General features: G+C 54.4%; 1 protein-coding gene across 3 annotated transcripts; it reads left to right on the forward strand.

The window, feature by feature from the left end:
* The first annotated feature begins 64 nt into the window (after positions 1-64).
* MBOAT7 (membrane bound acylglycerophosphatidylinositol O-acyltransferase MBOAT7) lies at positions 65-17051 on the forward strand. 3 transcript variants are annotated; one of them, XM_073015977.1, is made up of 8 exons: positions 65-329; positions 1146-1224; positions 1310-1439; positions 2343-2469; positions 5916-6075; positions 8367-8727; positions 10570-10746; positions 16034-17051. In XM_073015977.1, exons 2-8 carry the CDS (start codon positions 1149-1151, stop codon positions 16419-16421), a joined length of 1419 nt encoding a protein of 472 aa, XP_072872078.1. In that variant the 5' UTR covers positions 65-329; positions 1146-1148; the 3' UTR covers positions 16422-17051. The 3 variants fall into 3 exon arrangements, with proteins under 3 accessions (XP_072872078.1, XP_072872080.1, XP_072872079.1); XM_073015979.1 differs by lacking the exon at positions 65-329 and adding an exon at positions 374-395; XM_073015978.1 differs by lacking the exon at positions 65-329 and adding an exon at positions 384-488.
* Positions 17052-17136: the final 85 nt, after the last annotated feature.

Genomic DNA, 17136 nt, shown 5'->3' on the forward strand with positions numbered 1-17136 from the left:
TGTTTCCCTTCGGGTCCAAAGCTTTTGGCTCCTCCTTGTTCCGAGCCCGAAGCCCCGCCCCTTCACGTACTCGGGGCTCGGAGCCCGGTGTGGACCTGGACTCGAGTCCCGTTGTCGACTCGCGCTCCGGTCGCCTGTTCTGGGGTTCCTTCCCTGCCCGCCCGGGACCCTGACCGTGGCCTCATCCCCGCCCCGATCCGCGCGGCCCAGCGGGCGCCCAGAAGGAGCAGGCGGCGCGGGGGCGCGCTGGGCGTGGGAGGCGTGGCCGGAGCCGCAGCGGCCCGCGGGCTGGGACTGCTCGGCCGCCTCCTGCCCGGCGAGCAGCTCAGGTGGGCCGGGGTGGCGGCGCCCAGTGGCAAGGCGAGGTTACACGGCGGCAGGGTCTCTGCAGGCTGGTGGGTGCGGGGCGGCCCCGGAGGCGCGTTAGAGCTCGGGGCTGGCGCAACCGCCTGTGGATCTGCCGGGGATTGGATCCGACCCACGCTGGGGTGCGCGGGACGGGTTGGGGCTGGGCCTGGGCCTGGGGAGGGAAGGGTGTCCGATCCCCGGGTTCTCCGTAGGAGAGGGGTCTGGAGCTCCGAAGGAGGTGAGGCTGGAGGCCCCGGGCTCCTCTGGGTGCTCGCGAAGGAGAAGGGCTGGGGGTCCGGATACCTGGTTTCACAAGAGCCGGGGGATGGGGGATCCAAAGAGGGGGTCTGGGTTCCTGGATCCTCGCTGGAAGAGGGGTCTCGGAGGTCTAGATTCCTGGGCTGTCGAAGAGGAAGGGTCTGGGAGGGGTGCTGTTTCTGGGTTTTTAAAAGAGGGGCGTCTTCAAATCTGGGTCCCCAGTATGGGTGCAGCGAGTAACTTTGATTTCTGCCTTCGCAAACGAGGCGCCTGGGTGCTGGGAGATCCCCACGCTTTCCTGGGTTCTCAAAGGAGAGGAGAGCTGGAGGCCTGTGCGCTCATAGGAGAGGGGCTGGGGGTGGATTCCTGTCTCCAAGGAAGAAGGGGCCTAGGTTCTCAAAGGAGAGGAGCTGAGTCTCGGACTCCATCATCCTCAAAAACTGGGGTCTAGAGGGCTGGGTTCCTGGATCCTGGAAGAGGGAGGAGGCAGGGGGCCTGGATTCCTGGGTTCTCACTGTGAATCTCTGCCCCTCCCCCAGACCATGTCGCCTGAAGAATGGACGTATCTAGTGGTTCTTCTTATCTCCATCCCCATCGGCTTCCTCTTTAAGAAAGCCGGTGAGTCAGGCTCCCTCCGCAGTGGAAAATAAAGGGGGGGACCCTCTGGAAGGTTCCAGGCTTATGCTGTCCCTTCCCCCTGCAGGTCCTGGGCTGAAGAGATGGGGGGCAGCTGCTGTGGGCCTGGGGCTCACCCTGTTCACCTGTGGCCCCCACACTTTGCATTCTCTGATCACCATCCTTGGGACCTGGGCCCTCATTCAGGCCCAGCCCTGGTGAGAATTTGGTGGAGGGAGGAGAGGGAGAGGAGGGGAGAGGAGGAAGCAACCTGTTTCCTCTTTGGGTCTTTTTCAGCTTCTGCCTCATCTCTGGCTGTCTGGCTGTCTCTTGTTGATCAGCTCCCTTCTCTGTTTCATGTTTTTTTTTTTCTTTCTTTCTTTTTTGAGATGGAGTTTCGCTCTTATTGCCCAGGCTGGAGTTCAATGGTGCGATCTCAGCTCACTGCAACCTCCACCTCCCGGATTCAAGCGATTCTCTTGCCCCAGCCTCCCGAGTAGCTGGGATTACAGGCATGCACCACCATGCCTGGCTAATTTTGTATTTTTAGTAGAGATGGGGTTTCTCCATGTTGGTCAGGCTGGTTTCGAACTCCTGACCTTGTGATCTGCCTGCCTCAGCCTCCCAAAGTGCTGGAATTACGGGCGTGAGCCACCATACCCAGCCTCTTCATCTGCTTTTCTTCCTCCCCCGCCTTCTGCATCTGGTCCCTGTGTGTTTGTCCCAGTCCGCTACATCCATGTCATGGAGAGAGGTGGATGGTGTGTCTGCTGGCCCTGCCACCGTTGCGATTCATTCATATCCACCCCCCTCTTCTTGAGCCCTGGACCTTGGAAATAAAGAAAAAGCGGAGGAGTGCAGAGTCTTCACCTGAAGCTTCTCTGAACCTCGTTCTTCTCTGTTGCTGTGTGTTTCTGTGTGGCTGAGCCTCTTCTCCCCATTTCAGTCATACTCATTCCGTCCCTACATCCACCCTCCAGTCCTCTCTCTCTGCCCTTCTGTGTTTCTGTCTCTGAATGAATGGGGAGAGTTGGGGGAGGATTGGTGGCTGGACTCGGGGAGTGGGTGGCCAAGGCCGAGACTTCTGTGCCCAACACAACGCACCTCCTGCTTTTACCCAGCTCCTGCCATGCCCTGGCTCTGGCCTGGACCTTCTCCTATCTCCTGTTCTTCCGAGCCCTCAGCCTGCTGGGCCTGCCCACTCCCACGCCCTTCACCAATGCCGTCCAGCTGCTACTGACGCTGAAGGTCAGACTCGGGGCTTGCCACTCCCCTCCAGCCTCCCTGTGGGCCCCTTCACCTCCCCACTTCACCTCCCCCTCCAGCCGCTCCCGGATTTTACCTCCTGCACACCCTGGGGGTGGGCCGCCACCACACTGCTGCCCTGGGCATGGGGTTCCCCATTCACATGCTCTTGGCAGGTCTTCACCTCCCAGCTCCTCCTGGGGTGAGGAAATAACCCATGTGGGGTAACAGTAGGTGCCATTGGGTGCTTGCTGTGAGCCAGAGGCCCAGCTGGGTGGTTTACCAACATGCTGTCCTTGAATCTCTGTAGCTAGCTATTCTGCAAAGGAGAAAAACCAGTTCTGGGGAGAAGGTACTTGTTGAAGGGCACAAAACTAGGGCATCCAGGTCTGGCTCCTAGTCACCCGGGAAGATGGGTGAAAACAGACTCCCAGGGCCCACCCCAGACCCACAGAGTCACAGTTTCCTACTGGAGGCTTATCTGTGAACACAGCGGTCATGCTAGGTAGAGAGCGGCCTCCACAGCCTTCAGCGTGCCCCGCGGGAGCTCAGCAGTGGCAGGAGTAGGTTGGATGAGAGAGGGGTTAGAGGAGGAGCATTTCAGGCCATAGGGATGACGTGTGTGGAGGGGAGCAGGATGGGTTCACCTGCTGCACCAGCCACATCCGCTTTCTGGGAAGAGCAAAAGGGAATGGGCAGCAGGGCTGACAGCATGCTAGGTCTGGCTGGTGACCGTGAGGACTTTGGACTTCTTCCCATGGAAGACTGAGATCTGCTGGAAGAGGGGATCTTTGGTTTGCTGCCAGAAGAGGCAATGTGACCAGTTTTAAATGTTTAAAAATACTTGTTCTGGCCGGGCGCGGTGGCTCATGCCTGTAATCCCAACACTTTGGGAGGCTGAGGCAGGCGGATCACCTGAGGTGGGGAGTTTGAGACCAGTCTGGCTAACATGGTAAAACTCTGTCTCTACTAAAAATACAAAAATGAGCCAGTGTGGTGGCTCACACCTGTAATCCCAGCTACTTGGGAGGTTGAGGCAGGAGAATTGCTTGAACCTGGAAGGTGGAGGTTGCAGTGAGCCAAGATCCCACCATCGCAATCCAGCCTGGGCCTCCCCGGGCGAGACTCCGTCTCAAAAAATAAAAATAAAAAAATACTCGTTCTAGATGCTGAAGGAGAGTTGAAGTGGAACAGGGCAAGATGGAATGGACTCGGATAAAGGGATCCAAATAAAAAGGATCCCTTTATCCGAGTCCAGGTGACAGACCGTGGTGCCTTGATATAGGCTGTCAGCTGTGGGAGGTCTGAGCTGCAGCAGGAAATGGCACATTTAGGATGATTGAAGGAGTTGCCACCGTGTGGGCAGGATGTAGAGGAGCGAAAAGGGATGGTGCCGGCTGGGCATGGTGGCTCACACCTGTAATCCCAGCACTTTGGGAGGCCGAGGTGGGCGGATCACGAGGTCGGGAGGTAGAGACCATCCTGGCTAACATGGTGAAACCCCGTCTCTACTAAAAATACAATTAGCCAGGCGTGGTGGCGGCGCCTGTAGTCCCAGCTACTGGGGAGGCTGAGGCAGCAGAATGGGTGAACCCGGGAGGCGGAGCTTGCAGTGAGCCAAGATAGTGCCACTACACTTCATCCTAGGTGACAGAGCAAGACTGCCTCAAAAAAAAAAGGGGTGGTGCCTGAACCCCAGACCAGCAGCAGGAGCCCTTCCCAACTCAAGGCCCAGGGGAGGTGGGTCAGGTTGTGGTACCTTGATGGAAAAAGGGTTGTCTAGGCCTGGTGCAGTGACTCATACTTGTATAATCCCAGCGCTTTGGGAGGTCATAGTGGGAGGATTGCTGGAGGCCAGGAGTTTAAGACCAGCCTGGGCAATATAGTGAGACTCTGTCTCTACAAAAAAATTTTTTTTTTTTTTTTTTTTTTTAAAGACAGAATCTCGCTCTGTCACCCAGGCTGGAGTGCAGTGGTGTGATGTCACTGCAACCTCTGCCTCCCAGGTTCCAGCGATTCTCCCACCTCAGCCTCTCGAGTAGCTGGGACTACAGGTGCCCACCACCACACCTGGCTAATTTTTATATTTTTAGTAGAGACGGGGTTTCACCATCTTGGCCGGGCTGGTCTCAAACCCCTGACATCAAGTGATCTGCCCACCTAGACCAACCAAAGTGCTGGGATTACAGGCGTGAGCCACCATATCACACCAGGCCCTACATATATATTTTTTTTGAGACGGAGTTTTGCTCTTGTTGCCCAGGCTGGAGTACAATAGCACGATCTTGGCTCACCACAACACCCGCCTCCCGGGTTCAAGCAATTCTCCTGCCTCGGCTTCCCGAGTAGCTGGAATTACAGGCATGCATCACCATGCCCGGCTAACTTTTTATATTTTTAGTAGAGACGGGGTTTCTCCTTGTTGGTCAGGCTGGTCTCAAACTCCCGACCTCAGGTGATCCACCCACCTCAGCCTCCCAAAGTGCTGGGATTACAGGCGCGAGCCACCACACCCAGCCAACATTATTTTTTTTAAAGGGTGAGTAGAGCCACCCACCTTGAAATGATCTATCAAGGGTGATGGCCAGCCCAAGGCCATCTCACAAGGGAATAAAAGCCCTGCCCTCCCTCTCCTGACTTTGTCCGACTCCAGCCAGGGATTTCTGTGGACAATCCAGCCACAAGCTGGAAGAACGAGATCTACTGATATAGGGTGGACCTTGGGACTGGTGGGAAAGGTTGGAGAGTATAACATATTCAGCTCAGTAGTGGAGATGAAAAGAGGCAACAGAGTCAAACTTAAGGGATTTCAAGGCAGGCAGATTACTTGAGGCCAGAAGTTCGAGACCAGCCTGGCCAGCTGAGGCATGAGAATTGCTTGAGTCCCCAGGAGGCGGAGGTTGCAGTGAGCCGACATCGTGCCACTCTACTCCAGCCTGGGTGACAGAGCAAAACTTGTCTCAAAAAAAAAAACGAGATCGGATTTGGGGAGTGAGGGAGTAAGGGAGGTTTTGGGTTTGAACAATTTGGTGGCCTATTGTTTCAGGGGAGACACTAGAAGAGGATCTACTTTGTGGGGCGGGTAACATCGTCTTCCGTTTCCAGTGCGTTTTGTGGTGCCTGGAGACATCTGAGTGTAAATGCCAATAAGCCATTTGATGGATAGGTCTGGGGCTGGGGTAGCGTTTGAGCATCATCAGTGTATGGATAGTATCGAAACCACTGTGACTGCCTGAGAGCATGTAAGGACAGAACAGGGAAGGCGGGGAGGAGGGCCTGGGACAGCCCTGGGGAACACTGCCCAGCTAGAGGCCTTACACACAACCTAGATATGCAGAGCTGCGAGCATGCAGCACCCCTTGGCTGCAGAGGGCAGCAGCACAAGGGAGATGGGTGTGGGGAACGGCCCAAAGTCTGACCTGGCCCCTTGCCCACCCCCTTCTGCCCAGCTGGTGAGCCTGGCCAGTGAAGTCCAGGACCTGCACCTGGCCCAGAGGAAGGAAATGGCCTCGGGTTTCAGCAAGGGGCCCACCCTGGGGCTGCTGCCCGACGTGCCCTCCTTGATGGAGACGCTCAGCTACAGTTACTGCTACGTGGGAATCATGACAGGTGAGTGGGCCTGCCCGACAGCTCTGTCTCTCCACCGCCCTGAGTGCCTGTTCTGTGTTCCCGCCCTGCCCGGGGCGACCTCCATCCTAGCATCTGCTGCTGTGAGGGTAAGCATGTGTCTGGGTCTACGTCTCACGCCTCCGATGGACCAGAGCTGCTTCGGGGTAGAAGCTGGCTGTTCTCAGCCTAAGTGATTCCTTGCTCTTCTCTTCTCCTGTAGCTTATGGGGAGCACAGAGAAGAGAGAAAGGAGGTAAAGATCTATGTCAACCTGATGTTTTTGCTGCCCAGATAACAAATATTCACAGCTTAGGGTCCACTTTCAGTTTAAGGAAATATTTTTCATCTGGGTGTGGGGACTGACGCCTATAATCTCAGCACTGTGGGAGGCTGAGGCCAGAGGATGGCTTGAGGCCAAGAGTTCAAGATCCACTTGGCCAACGTAGCAAGATCCCGTCCCTTTATTTTAAACCTTTATTTTAAAAAAATAAATAAATATAAAATTAAAAGGGCTGGGCGCAGTGGCTCACGCCTGTAATCCCAGCACTTTGGGAGGCCGAGACGGGCAGATCTCCTAAGGTCAGGAGTTTGAGACCAGCCTGGCCAACATGGGGAAACCCCATCTCTACTAAAAATACAGAAATTAGCCGGGCATGGTGGTGTGCGCCTGTAATCCCAGCTACTTGGGAGGCTGAGACAGGAGAATCACTTGAACCCAGGAGGCGGAGGTTGCAGTGAGCCGAGATTGCACCACTACACTCCAGCCTGGGCAAAAGAGCAAGATTCCGTCTCAAAAAATATATATGTATGTTGGCCAGGCGCGGTGGTCTGTAATCCCAGCACTTTGGGAGGCCGAGGCAGGTGGATTACAAGGTCAGGAGATCGAGACCATCCTGGCTAACACAGTGAAACCCCATCTCTACTAAAAATACAAAAAATTAGCTGGGCATCGTAGCGGGCACCTGTAGTCCCAGCTACCCGGGAGGCTGAGGCAGGAGAATGGTGTGAACCTGGGAGGCAGAGCTTGTAGTGAGCCAAGATTACGCCACTGCACTCCAGCCTGGATGACAGAGCGAGACTGCATCTCAAAAAAATGTATATATATGTATACATATTTATATATATAATATGTGTGTGTGTGCATGTGTATATATATGTGTATATATGTATATATATGTGTGAAATTCAAAAAAATTTTTCATTAATGTTTACCTCATCAAAGTTTTTTTTCCAATAACAGCTTTAGGGAACTCTAATTCACCTAGTCATCCACTTAAAACATACAACTCTTGGCTTCTTTGATTTCCTGAAAAAAAGAAAAGAAAAGAAAAGAAAAACCAACATACAACTCCCTGATTTTTAGTACATCCACGGAGTTGTGCAAACATGACCACTGTGTAGTGCATTTTCAGAACAATTTCATACCCTGCAAAGAAACCCCATATCCGTCATCCCCCAAACCTCCATCCATCCCTGGAAACCAGTAATTGACTTTCTATCTGTAAAGATTTGCCTGTTCCGGACATTGTACTTACACATGGAATCACACAACAGGTGGTCTTATTTATTTATTTTAATTTTTCTTTCTTTCTTTTTTTTTTATTTTTAACTTTCCATGCTACATTGACCTAAACATATGGTCTTTTGTGAACATACAAAAATTTTAACCCCGGTCCCTTCTGTGAATCACACTGCTTCCTCCCTAGGCCAGATCACCATCATGTTGTAGCTAAAGTTCCGCAGCTATCTCCTAGTTTCTTTCCTTCCTCCCTTCCTCCCTCCTTCCCTCCTTCCCTCCTTCCCTCCTTCCCTGGCTGGAACGCAGTAGCACAGTCACTGCTCACTGCAGCCTAGGCTCAAACGATCCTCCCGCCTCAGCCCCCCCAGTAGCTGGGATTACAGGTGCCCTCCACCACACCTAGCTAATTTTCATTTTTTGTAGTGATGGGGTCTTGCCGTTTTGCCCAGACTGGTCTCGAACTCTTGGGCTCAAGCAGTCCTCCCAGCTAGGCCTCCCAAAGTGCTGGGATTCCAGGTGTGAGCCCCCGCGCCGGCCCCTCTTTCTAATTTTCTGTCACTGTCTCTGTCTCTCTGAGTTTCTTGTCCCCTGTCTCTCGTTCCTTATCCCCATCTCTCTGGGTCTCTGTCCCTACCCTTGGGGTCTCCCCGGCGCCCAGTCTCTGCCCCTCTCTCTCCCTCTTCCCACCTTCCCTCCAAGCTCCCTCTCCTCCTGCAGACTAGAGCTCTGCCCACCTGCCTGTCTGACGGCGGCCCTCCCTCCCCGCCCCACAGGCCCATTCTTCCGCTACCGCACCTACCTGGACTGGCTGGAGCAGCCCTTCCCGGGGGCCGTGCCCAGCCTGCGGCCCCTGCTGCGCCGCGCCTGGCCGGCCCCGCTCTTCGGCCTGCTGTTCCTGCTCTCCTCCCACCTCTTCCCGCTGGAGGCCGTGCGCGAGGACGCCTTCTACGCCCGCCCGCTGCCCGCCCGCCTCTTCTACATGATCCCCGTCTTCTTCGCCTTCCGCATGCGCTTCTACGTGGCCTGGATTGCCGCCGAGTGCGGCTGCATTGCCGCCGGCTTTGGGGCCTACCCCGTGGCCGCCAAAGCCCGGGCCGGGGGCGGCCCCACCCTCCAATGCCCACCCCCCAGCAGGTCAGGCGGCGCGAGGGAGGCTTCCCAAGACCCAGCAGCCCCCACCTCCAAGGGCTGGCTCTGCCCCTAGCGGGGAGGAGAGCGGGGAGCAAGGGGCCAGGGCCACCATCTTTTTGTTAGCAGAGTGTCGCCCCCTTGGCAACCACGACCTGCCAGCCCCTGTCGGTAGGGAAAAGACCCCTGGTACTGACAGATGCCCCTTGTTGCTAGCGCTTGTCACCCCGCAGTATGGTGAACTGCCCCCTGTCGCTAGGAAAAGGTGGTAACTTAGCAACCCTGTGCCATCCCTCTGTTGCCACGGAAGTGTCACCCCCCAGAACCAGGTTGTTCCTGCTTGCTGGGGATGCCATCCTCTGGTAGTGGTGGGTCACCCTCTGTTGCTAGGGAAACGGTTCCCTAGCAACGGAACACTGCTGTTTGCTAGGGAAGCAGGATCCCTAGCAACAGTAGTTCACCTCCTTTTTGCCAGAAGTTTTGCTCTGTTGCTGCAGATATGGCTCCCCCTGCACTGCGCCTTTGTTGCTAGGAGCTAGCACTGCTCCATCCCGTGGGATATCCTCACATGGCAGCCCTCAGCTGCCCTCTGTTTGCAAGGAAATAGCAATTTCCAATCTCCGACCAGCGCTGTTCCCTAGCAGAGGGCATCCATTCCTACCAACTACGGTTACACTGTTGCTAAGGAAGCCAAACCTCCCCCTGGTAACTATGGGTTGACCCTTGTTGCCAGAGAGGCTCCACCCCCCACCCCCCAGCACCGGTATTGCAAGGCAAGCAGCACGGCCATAGCTGTGGACTCTCTTGTGGCTGAGGAAGTATTGCCCCCGTGTTGCTAGGGAAATGGCACCCCCGGCAACCAGGAGTAGACTGCCCTTGTGTTCCTCGCAGCTGCAGTCAGCCTTCCCCCAGGGGCTTGGACTGCAGCTGGGGGAACAGCCCGTCGATGTAAATGATGAACTACTCCCTGCTAGGGTTGTCCCCTAGTCGTCACCAACTGCCATTCTGTTGTGGGGGTAGTGACACCCCCACGTGAATTTATTACCACTGCCCTAATAACCATGCTCTGACCTACAGCTGCTAGAGAGACGATGTCCCCCCAGTGAATCCAAGCAGGAATTGAAGGTTTTTCTAAATCTGCTGGGTCCCCACCCCTAAAGGATGGCTCCCCTCCCATCATCAGAGGCCACCAAGGCTTCATATGGGCCGTTTCCCACTGCTGGGGCTGTCGGCACGAGTGATGAGGGAACCACTGTATTGTTAGAAGTGACACTTCTCCAACAATCACTGCGACCAGGAAAAAGTCCCTTTCAAGAAAAAGCCTTTCCAAACATCCTAGGCCTTGTTGCTAAGGAATGCCTTTTCCTTAGCAACAAAGATCATGGGGACCCCACTGGTGCCTGGAACATCTCCCTAGCAACCATGAAGCACCTTGTTATGAGGGGTGATAATCACAACTTCCCTAGCAACTGCAGTGTCCGACGATTTAGAAGGGACCATCCTTGGAGGCTTCTCTGAATATACTGAGCTTGGTTGCTTAAAGGACTCATAGCTTAGCAACCATAGCCCTTCAAGGCTTTTCATGGCTGCGGCAGGCTCCATTAGGTACCAAAAGAAGAAGAAGCCCATTGTCAGTGAACTGTACCACCCGGCCCACCCATCGCCCTCCCCTCTACAGGCACCCTCTGGGCCACCCTCCCTTGTTGCCCTAGCAAGTCTGACAGCCAGAAGGCCATTGCCTGGCCAGGATCCCTTCCTTAGCATCCGGGGCTGGGACACTAGCAGGCGTCGGGAGGGGGCCTGGCTGAGCTGCATGTCTGTCCCCCACCCTCATCCTCCACCCCCCAGTCCGGAGAAGGCGGCTTCCCTGGAGTATGACTATGAGACCATCCGCAACATCGACTGCTACGGCACAGATTTCTGCGTGCGGGTGCGCGATGGCATGCGGTACTGGAACATGACGGTGCAGTGGTGGCTGGCGCAGTATATCTACAAGAGCGCACCTGCCCGTTCCTATGTCCTGCGGTGAGTGAGTCCCACCAGCCTCGGGTGACACTGCAGAACTACATCACCCAGCAAGCCCCAGGGTAGCCTGCAGCTTCCCTGGTTGGGCTCCTGCCCCGGAGGCTCATGGGAGTTGTAGTTTGTTTAGCCTGGTTTTGCCCTGCCTCTGATTAGTGGCAGCATGCTGGTGTAAAACCATCCCGCCTCTCTGGGCCTCAGTTTCTACTTCTGTAAAGTCAGCCTCACTTGACAGAAGCAATGTACTGAGTCCTGTGGACTCAACAGCCAGCCTTCCTGGAATCTTGGCCATCCAGGTTATGGAGAAACCTTGAGGAGTTAGTTAACTTCTTAGTTGCCTCAAGTGTTAAATGGAGTTAATGCTATTTATTACTGGTGTCATAGGTAGATAGAATGACTAAATGCGATAAAATGTGAAATGTATTTAATGTGAGGCCTGACAGGTAAGTGCATGCTACATATTCGTTTTTATTGTTTTTCAGTCTTCCAGTATTTCTTGAGTGGAGACTCTGCACTTGATATTGTTATCTGTGCAGCCTTTAGAAGCAGAAACTCAGGCCGGGCATGGCAGCTCGCGCCTGGAATCCCAGCACTTTGGGAGGCCCAAGCGGGTGGATCATGAGGTCAGGAGTTCAAGACCAGCCTAACCAGCATGGTGAAACCCTGTCTCTACTAAAAATGCAAAAATTAGCCAGACGTGTGGTGCGCACCTGTAATCCCAGCTACTGGTGAGGCTGAGGCAGGAGAATCGCCTGAACCCAGGAGGCGGAGGTTGCAATGAATGACTCAAGATCATGCCACCGCACTCCACCCTGAGCGACAGAGCGAGACTTTGTCTCAAAAGAAAAAGGCCAGGCGTGGTGGCTCACACCTGTAATCCCAACACTTTGGGAAGCCGAGGCGGGCGGATCACGAGGTCAGGAGATTGAGACCATCCTTGTTTACATGGTGCAACCACATCTCTACTAAAAATACCAAAAATTACCTGGGCGTGGTGGTGCACACCTGTAGTCCCAGCTACTCGGGAGGCTGAGGCAGGAGAATGGCTTGAACCCGGGAGGTGGAGGTTGCAGGGAGCCGGAATCTTGCCACTGCACTCCAGCCTGGGCAACAGAGCGAGACTCCGTCTCAAAAAAAAGAAGTAGAAACTCATAGCCAGGCGCGGTGGCTCACACCTGTAATCCCAGCAGTTTGGGAGGCCCAGGCAGGTGGATCACCTTGAGGTCAGGGCAATATGGTGAAGACCAGCCTGGGCAATATGGAGAAACCCCTTCTCTACTAAAAATACAGAAAATTAGCCGAGCATGGTGGCGGGCGCCTGTAATCCCAGCTACTCAGGAGGCTGAGGCAAGAGAATCACTTGAACCCAAGAGGCGGAGGTTGCAGTGAGCCGAGGTCCCCTGGGCAACAGAGCGAAACTTCGTCTCAAAATAAAATAAAACAGGCCGGGCGCGGTGGCTCACATCTGTAATCCCAGCACTTTGGGAGGCCGAGGTGGGCGGATCACAAGGTCAGGAGATCAAAACCATCCTGGCTAACATGGTGAAACCCCGTCTCTACTAAAAATACAAAAAATTAGCTGGGCGTGGTGGCGGGCGCCTGTAGTCCCAGCTACTTGGGAGGCTGAGGCAGGAGAATGGTGTGAACCCGGGAGGCGGAGCTTGCCGTGACCCAAGATTGCACCCCTGCACTCCAGCCTGGGTGACAGAAAACACTCTATCTCAAAAAATAAAAAAGTAAAAAAGCAAAAATTAATTAATCAATTAAATTAAAGGTGGAAGGGGAAGACCCAGCAGGAGTAAGTTTTGGGAGTAAGAAGGATAAGGAAACAGGGCTTGGGTTTTAGTCTGATTGACTTTGAGGTGACTATTAGGTTTCCAGCTGAGGTTATTGGAAAGATGATTATGTGATTCTGACGCTTAAGGGAAAAGGCGCTCTTAAAAAGGGACGCTTGAGTGGCATCAGGTGTAAATCACACCTTTACAAATTTTTATTATTATTTATTGTTATTATTATTTCGATGCTCTGTCACCCAGGGTGAAGTGCAGTGGTGTGATCTCAGCTCACTGCAACCTCCATCTCCTGGGTTCAAACAAATGATTCTCATGCCAAGAGTAGACGCAGGGTTTCGCCATGTTGGCCAGGCTAGTCTCGAACTCTTGGCCTCAAGTGATCCGCCTGCCTCGGCCTCCCAAAGTGCTGGGGTTACAGGCGTGAGTCACCATGCCTGGCCAAAATTTTTTAATTAATTTTTTTTTTTTTTCACTTTTTAAAAAATATAGAGAGATGAGGTCTCGCTGTGCTGACCAGGCTGTTCTCAAACTCCTGGCCCCAAGCAGTCCTCCCATCTCAGCCTCCCAAAGTGCCGGGATTACAAGCGTGAGCCACTGCATCTGGCCAGGTATATAGATGATACTTAAAGCTCTGGGGCTGAGGCCAGGTCAAAGCCCAGAGCACCCCAGTGTTTACACAAGTCCTTCTCAACTGGGGGCAATTGTGCTGCTGCTGCACCCCCAGGAGACACGTGGCAATACCTGGAGACATTTTGTTTTAACTGGAAGGTGCTAGTGGAATGTAGTGAGTGGAGGCCAGGGATGCTCCTAAACACCTTAAAATGCACAGGATTCATCCTTTTTGTTTATTTTACAGCTGAAGTGAAGTGGCATGATCTCGGCTCACTGCAACCTCCCCCTCCCGGATTCAAGCGATCCTCCTGCCTCAGCCCCCCTAGTACCTGGGATTCCAGGCACGTGCTACCATGCCAGGCTAATCTTTGTATTTTTAGTAGAGATGGGGTTTTGCCATGTTGGCCAGGCTGATCTTGGACTCCTGACCTCGGGTGATCCACCTGCCTCGGCCTCCCAAAGTGCTGGGATTACAGGTGTGAGCCACCGCACTGGCCAGAGGTTTTTTTTTTTGTTGTTGTTGTTTTAATCATCGGGTTACTTTTGTGCTTGTAGCACTCAGATGTGTCTGAGGGACAAGTCAGTGACCACGACAGGAAAGATCTCCCTCAGGTCACCATCTGTGGCAAAGCTCACTGATAGATACACAGATGGAGAGTGAGATGGACAGCAATTTCTCTGTCGTTGATAAAGATGGGGTGAGAGCCTGACTCTAGGTCTTCAAGGGCTAGGGAATTAAATTTACGGGTATATGAGGAGAGGGGACCAAAATCTGGGTCCCAAAAGAGGAGGCGACCAAGGCTAGAGATTTCCGAGTCTTCAGGAGGCAGGAATTATATTCTTGAATCCCTGAAGGAAGAAGAGGCTGGGACTCCGAATCCTGGGTCCTGAGGGAAAGGATGGGAGGATTCTGGGTGGGAGGGGATGAACTGGGCCCCTAAAAAGAAAGGAGTAGAGACTCCTGGGGCCCTGCGGGAGGAAGGGGGACAGGCTTCCGAAATCCTGAGTTCCTGAAGGAAGAGGGGACCTGGGCTGTATAGAGGAATGGGAGGCTGGGGGCTCCTGGTTTCTTTCTTTTTTTTTTTTTTTTTGAGGCGGAGTTTCACTCTCGTTGCCCAGGCTGGTGTGCAGTGGCACAATCTCAGTTCACTGCAACCTCTGCCTCCCGGGTTCAAGTGATTCTCCTCTGCGTTAGGCTCCCAAGTAGCAGAGATTACAGGCGCCTGCCACCACGTCAGGCTAATTTTTGTATTCTTAGTAGAGACAGGGTTTCACCATGTTGGCCAGGCTGGTCTCAAATCGAACTCCTGACCTTTTTTTTTAAGACTGAGTCTCACTCTATTGCCCAGGTTGGAGTGCAGTGGTGTGATCTCAGCTCACTGCAACCTCCACCTCCCAGTTTCAAGTGATTCTCCTGCCTCAGCCTCCTGAGTAGCTGGGATTACAGGCACACATTACCACGCCCAGCTAACCTTTTGTATTTTTAGTAGAGATGGGGTTTCATCGTGTTAGCCAGGATAGTCTCGATCTCCTGACATCATGATCCGCCCATCTCGGCCTCCCAGACAGCTGGGATTACAGGTGTGAGCCACCGCTCCTGGCCCTTTTTTCTTTTTTTTTAATAGAGATGGAGTTTCACTATGTTGCCCAGGCTGGTCTTGAACTCCTGGCGTCAAGCAGCCCTCCCACCTCAGCCTCCCAAAGTGCTGCGATTACAGGCGCCAGCTGTTGCCTCCAGCCTCCACACTCTTGAAGAACCAGAAAACCAGTGGTCCTCCCTTCTCAAAAAAACAGGACTTGGCCAGGTGCAATGTAATTCCAGTATTTTGGGAGGCCAAGGTGAGAGGATCACTTAAGCTCAGGAGTTCGAGACCAGCCTGGGCAACACAGCAAGACTCCATCTCTACAAAGAAAAAAAAGAGGCCGGGTGCAACGGCCCATGCCTGTAATCCCACACTTTGGGAGGCCGAGGCGGATGGATCACAAGGTCAGGAGATCAAGACCATCCTGGCCAATGTGGTGAAACCCCATCTCTACTAAAAATACAAAACTGGCTGGGCATGGTGGCTCACGCCTGTAATTCCAGCACTTTGGGAGGCCGAGGCAGGCGGATCACAAGGTCAAGAGATCGAGACCATCCTGGCCAACATGGTGAAACCCCGTCTTTACCAAAAATACAAAAATTAGCCTGGCGTGGTGGCACATACCCGTAGTCCCAGCTGCTCAGGAGGCTGAGGCAGGAGAATCACTTGAACCCGGGAGGTGGAGGTTGCAGTGAGCCGAGACTGCGCCACTGCACTCCAGCCTGGGTGACAGAGCGAGACTGTCTGAACAACAACAAAAAAATACAAAAATTAGCTGGGTTTGGTGGCACTTGCCTGTAATCCCAGCCACTTGGGAGGCTGAGGCATGAGAATCACTTGAACCTGGGAGGCGGAGCTTGCAGTGAGCTGAGATCGGGCCACTGCACTCCAGCCTGGGTGACAGAGCGAGACTCCGTCTCAAAAAGAAAAAACAAAAAAAAAACCCCACTGGGCTGAAGAATTAGACTTGTTGGTCCCGGGAGAGGAAGGGCAGTGGAACATAAAATGTTAAATCTTTAAAGGAGGAGAGGGTCTTCATAGGACTGTGAGTGTGTATGGGAGGCTGCGAGCTCCTGGATCCCTGAAGGAGACCTATAGCCTCCTCCGCCTTCCGGAGCTAGGGTCATGGTTCTGAGCAGGGAGGGCCTGGGGCCTGGTCTCCTGGATCTGAGGGAGGAGGGGGTGGGGCCTGGGCTCCTGAGTCTGAGGGAGGAGGGGCTGGAGCCCCGGACTCCTGGATCTGGGGTCAGTGGGCACTGGGGACCTGGACTCGCAGGTCCTGACTCCCAGCCTCCCCTTCAGGAGCGCCTGGACCATGCTGCTGAGCGCCTACTGGCACGGCCTCCACCCGGGCTACTACCTGAGCTTCCTGACCATCCCTCTGTGCCTGGCTGCCGAGGGCCGGCTGGAGTCAGCCCTGCGGGGGCGGCTGAGCCCAGGGGGCCAGAAGGCCTGGGACTGGGTGCACTGGTTCCTGAAGATGCGCGCCTATGACTACATGTGCATGGGCTTCGTGCTGCTCTCCTTGGCCGACACGCTTCGGTACTGGGCCTCCATCTACTTCTGTATCCACTTCCTGGCCCTGGCAGCCCTGGGGCTGGGGCTGGCTTTGGGTGGGGGCAGCCCCAGCCGGCGGAAGGCAGCATCCCAGCCCACCAGCCTTGCCCCGGAGAAGCTCCGGGAGGAGTAAGCTCCGTGACACTCCCTCTGCCAGCTGGTCCCGGGAATTCTGTGAACCAGGCTGCTGTCTCCTCCCCAGAAAGAGTCCTTACCTTGGAGAGGGTCCTGGAGAGAATTTCCTTTTCCCCAGCTAAATACTCTGCCTGCAACTGAAGCAGACCCGGGGGTGTCTTCCCTGCCCTCTGCCCAGGGACCACCTCCACTCCTACAAAATCAAAGTTTTGTCCAGACAAGAGTCTCATGGGCCCCTGCTCCAGCTTCTGGGTATCCAGAGAGCGCTGCACTTCCCCAAAACAGAAGGGGCCCCTGGGCAGTGGGTTTTGGACAAATTCCCTTTCTTTGCATCCACAATGTGGGGTCAGAGCTTGGGGGCAGGTCCTGGGAGTGGGAAGCCTCTTCCTTGTGTCTTTCGCTCCACTTTTAGCTCATTGCACCGATATTGCAGACTTGGAAGGAAGCATAAGCTTCCCATTTCACAAAGGGGAAACTGAGATGCAGATGCGCGGGCCTGGGGACGGCCGTCCCATGGCTTCCATCTGAGCCACCTCGGGGCCCCAACGCTCCTGGAACCCTCTTCTCATCCTTTGGCCTATGACAGGTCACCATGTGTAAATCTTTCCCAATAAAGTGTTGCACAAAGGCATTGTGTCTGTGCAGGTATCTGGGTGATAAACGGCAGGAAGGACTTTGGCCACGAAGTCCCAGGGTGAGGTACAGCTGCCCAG

This window comes from Chlorocebus sabaeus, chromosome 6 (assembly GCF_047675955.1).
Source record: "Chlorocebus sabaeus isolate Y175 chromosome 6, mChlSab1.0.hap1, whole genome shotgun sequence".
NCBI lineage: Eukaryota > Metazoa > Chordata > Mammalia > Primates > Cercopithecidae > Chlorocebus > Chlorocebus sabaeus.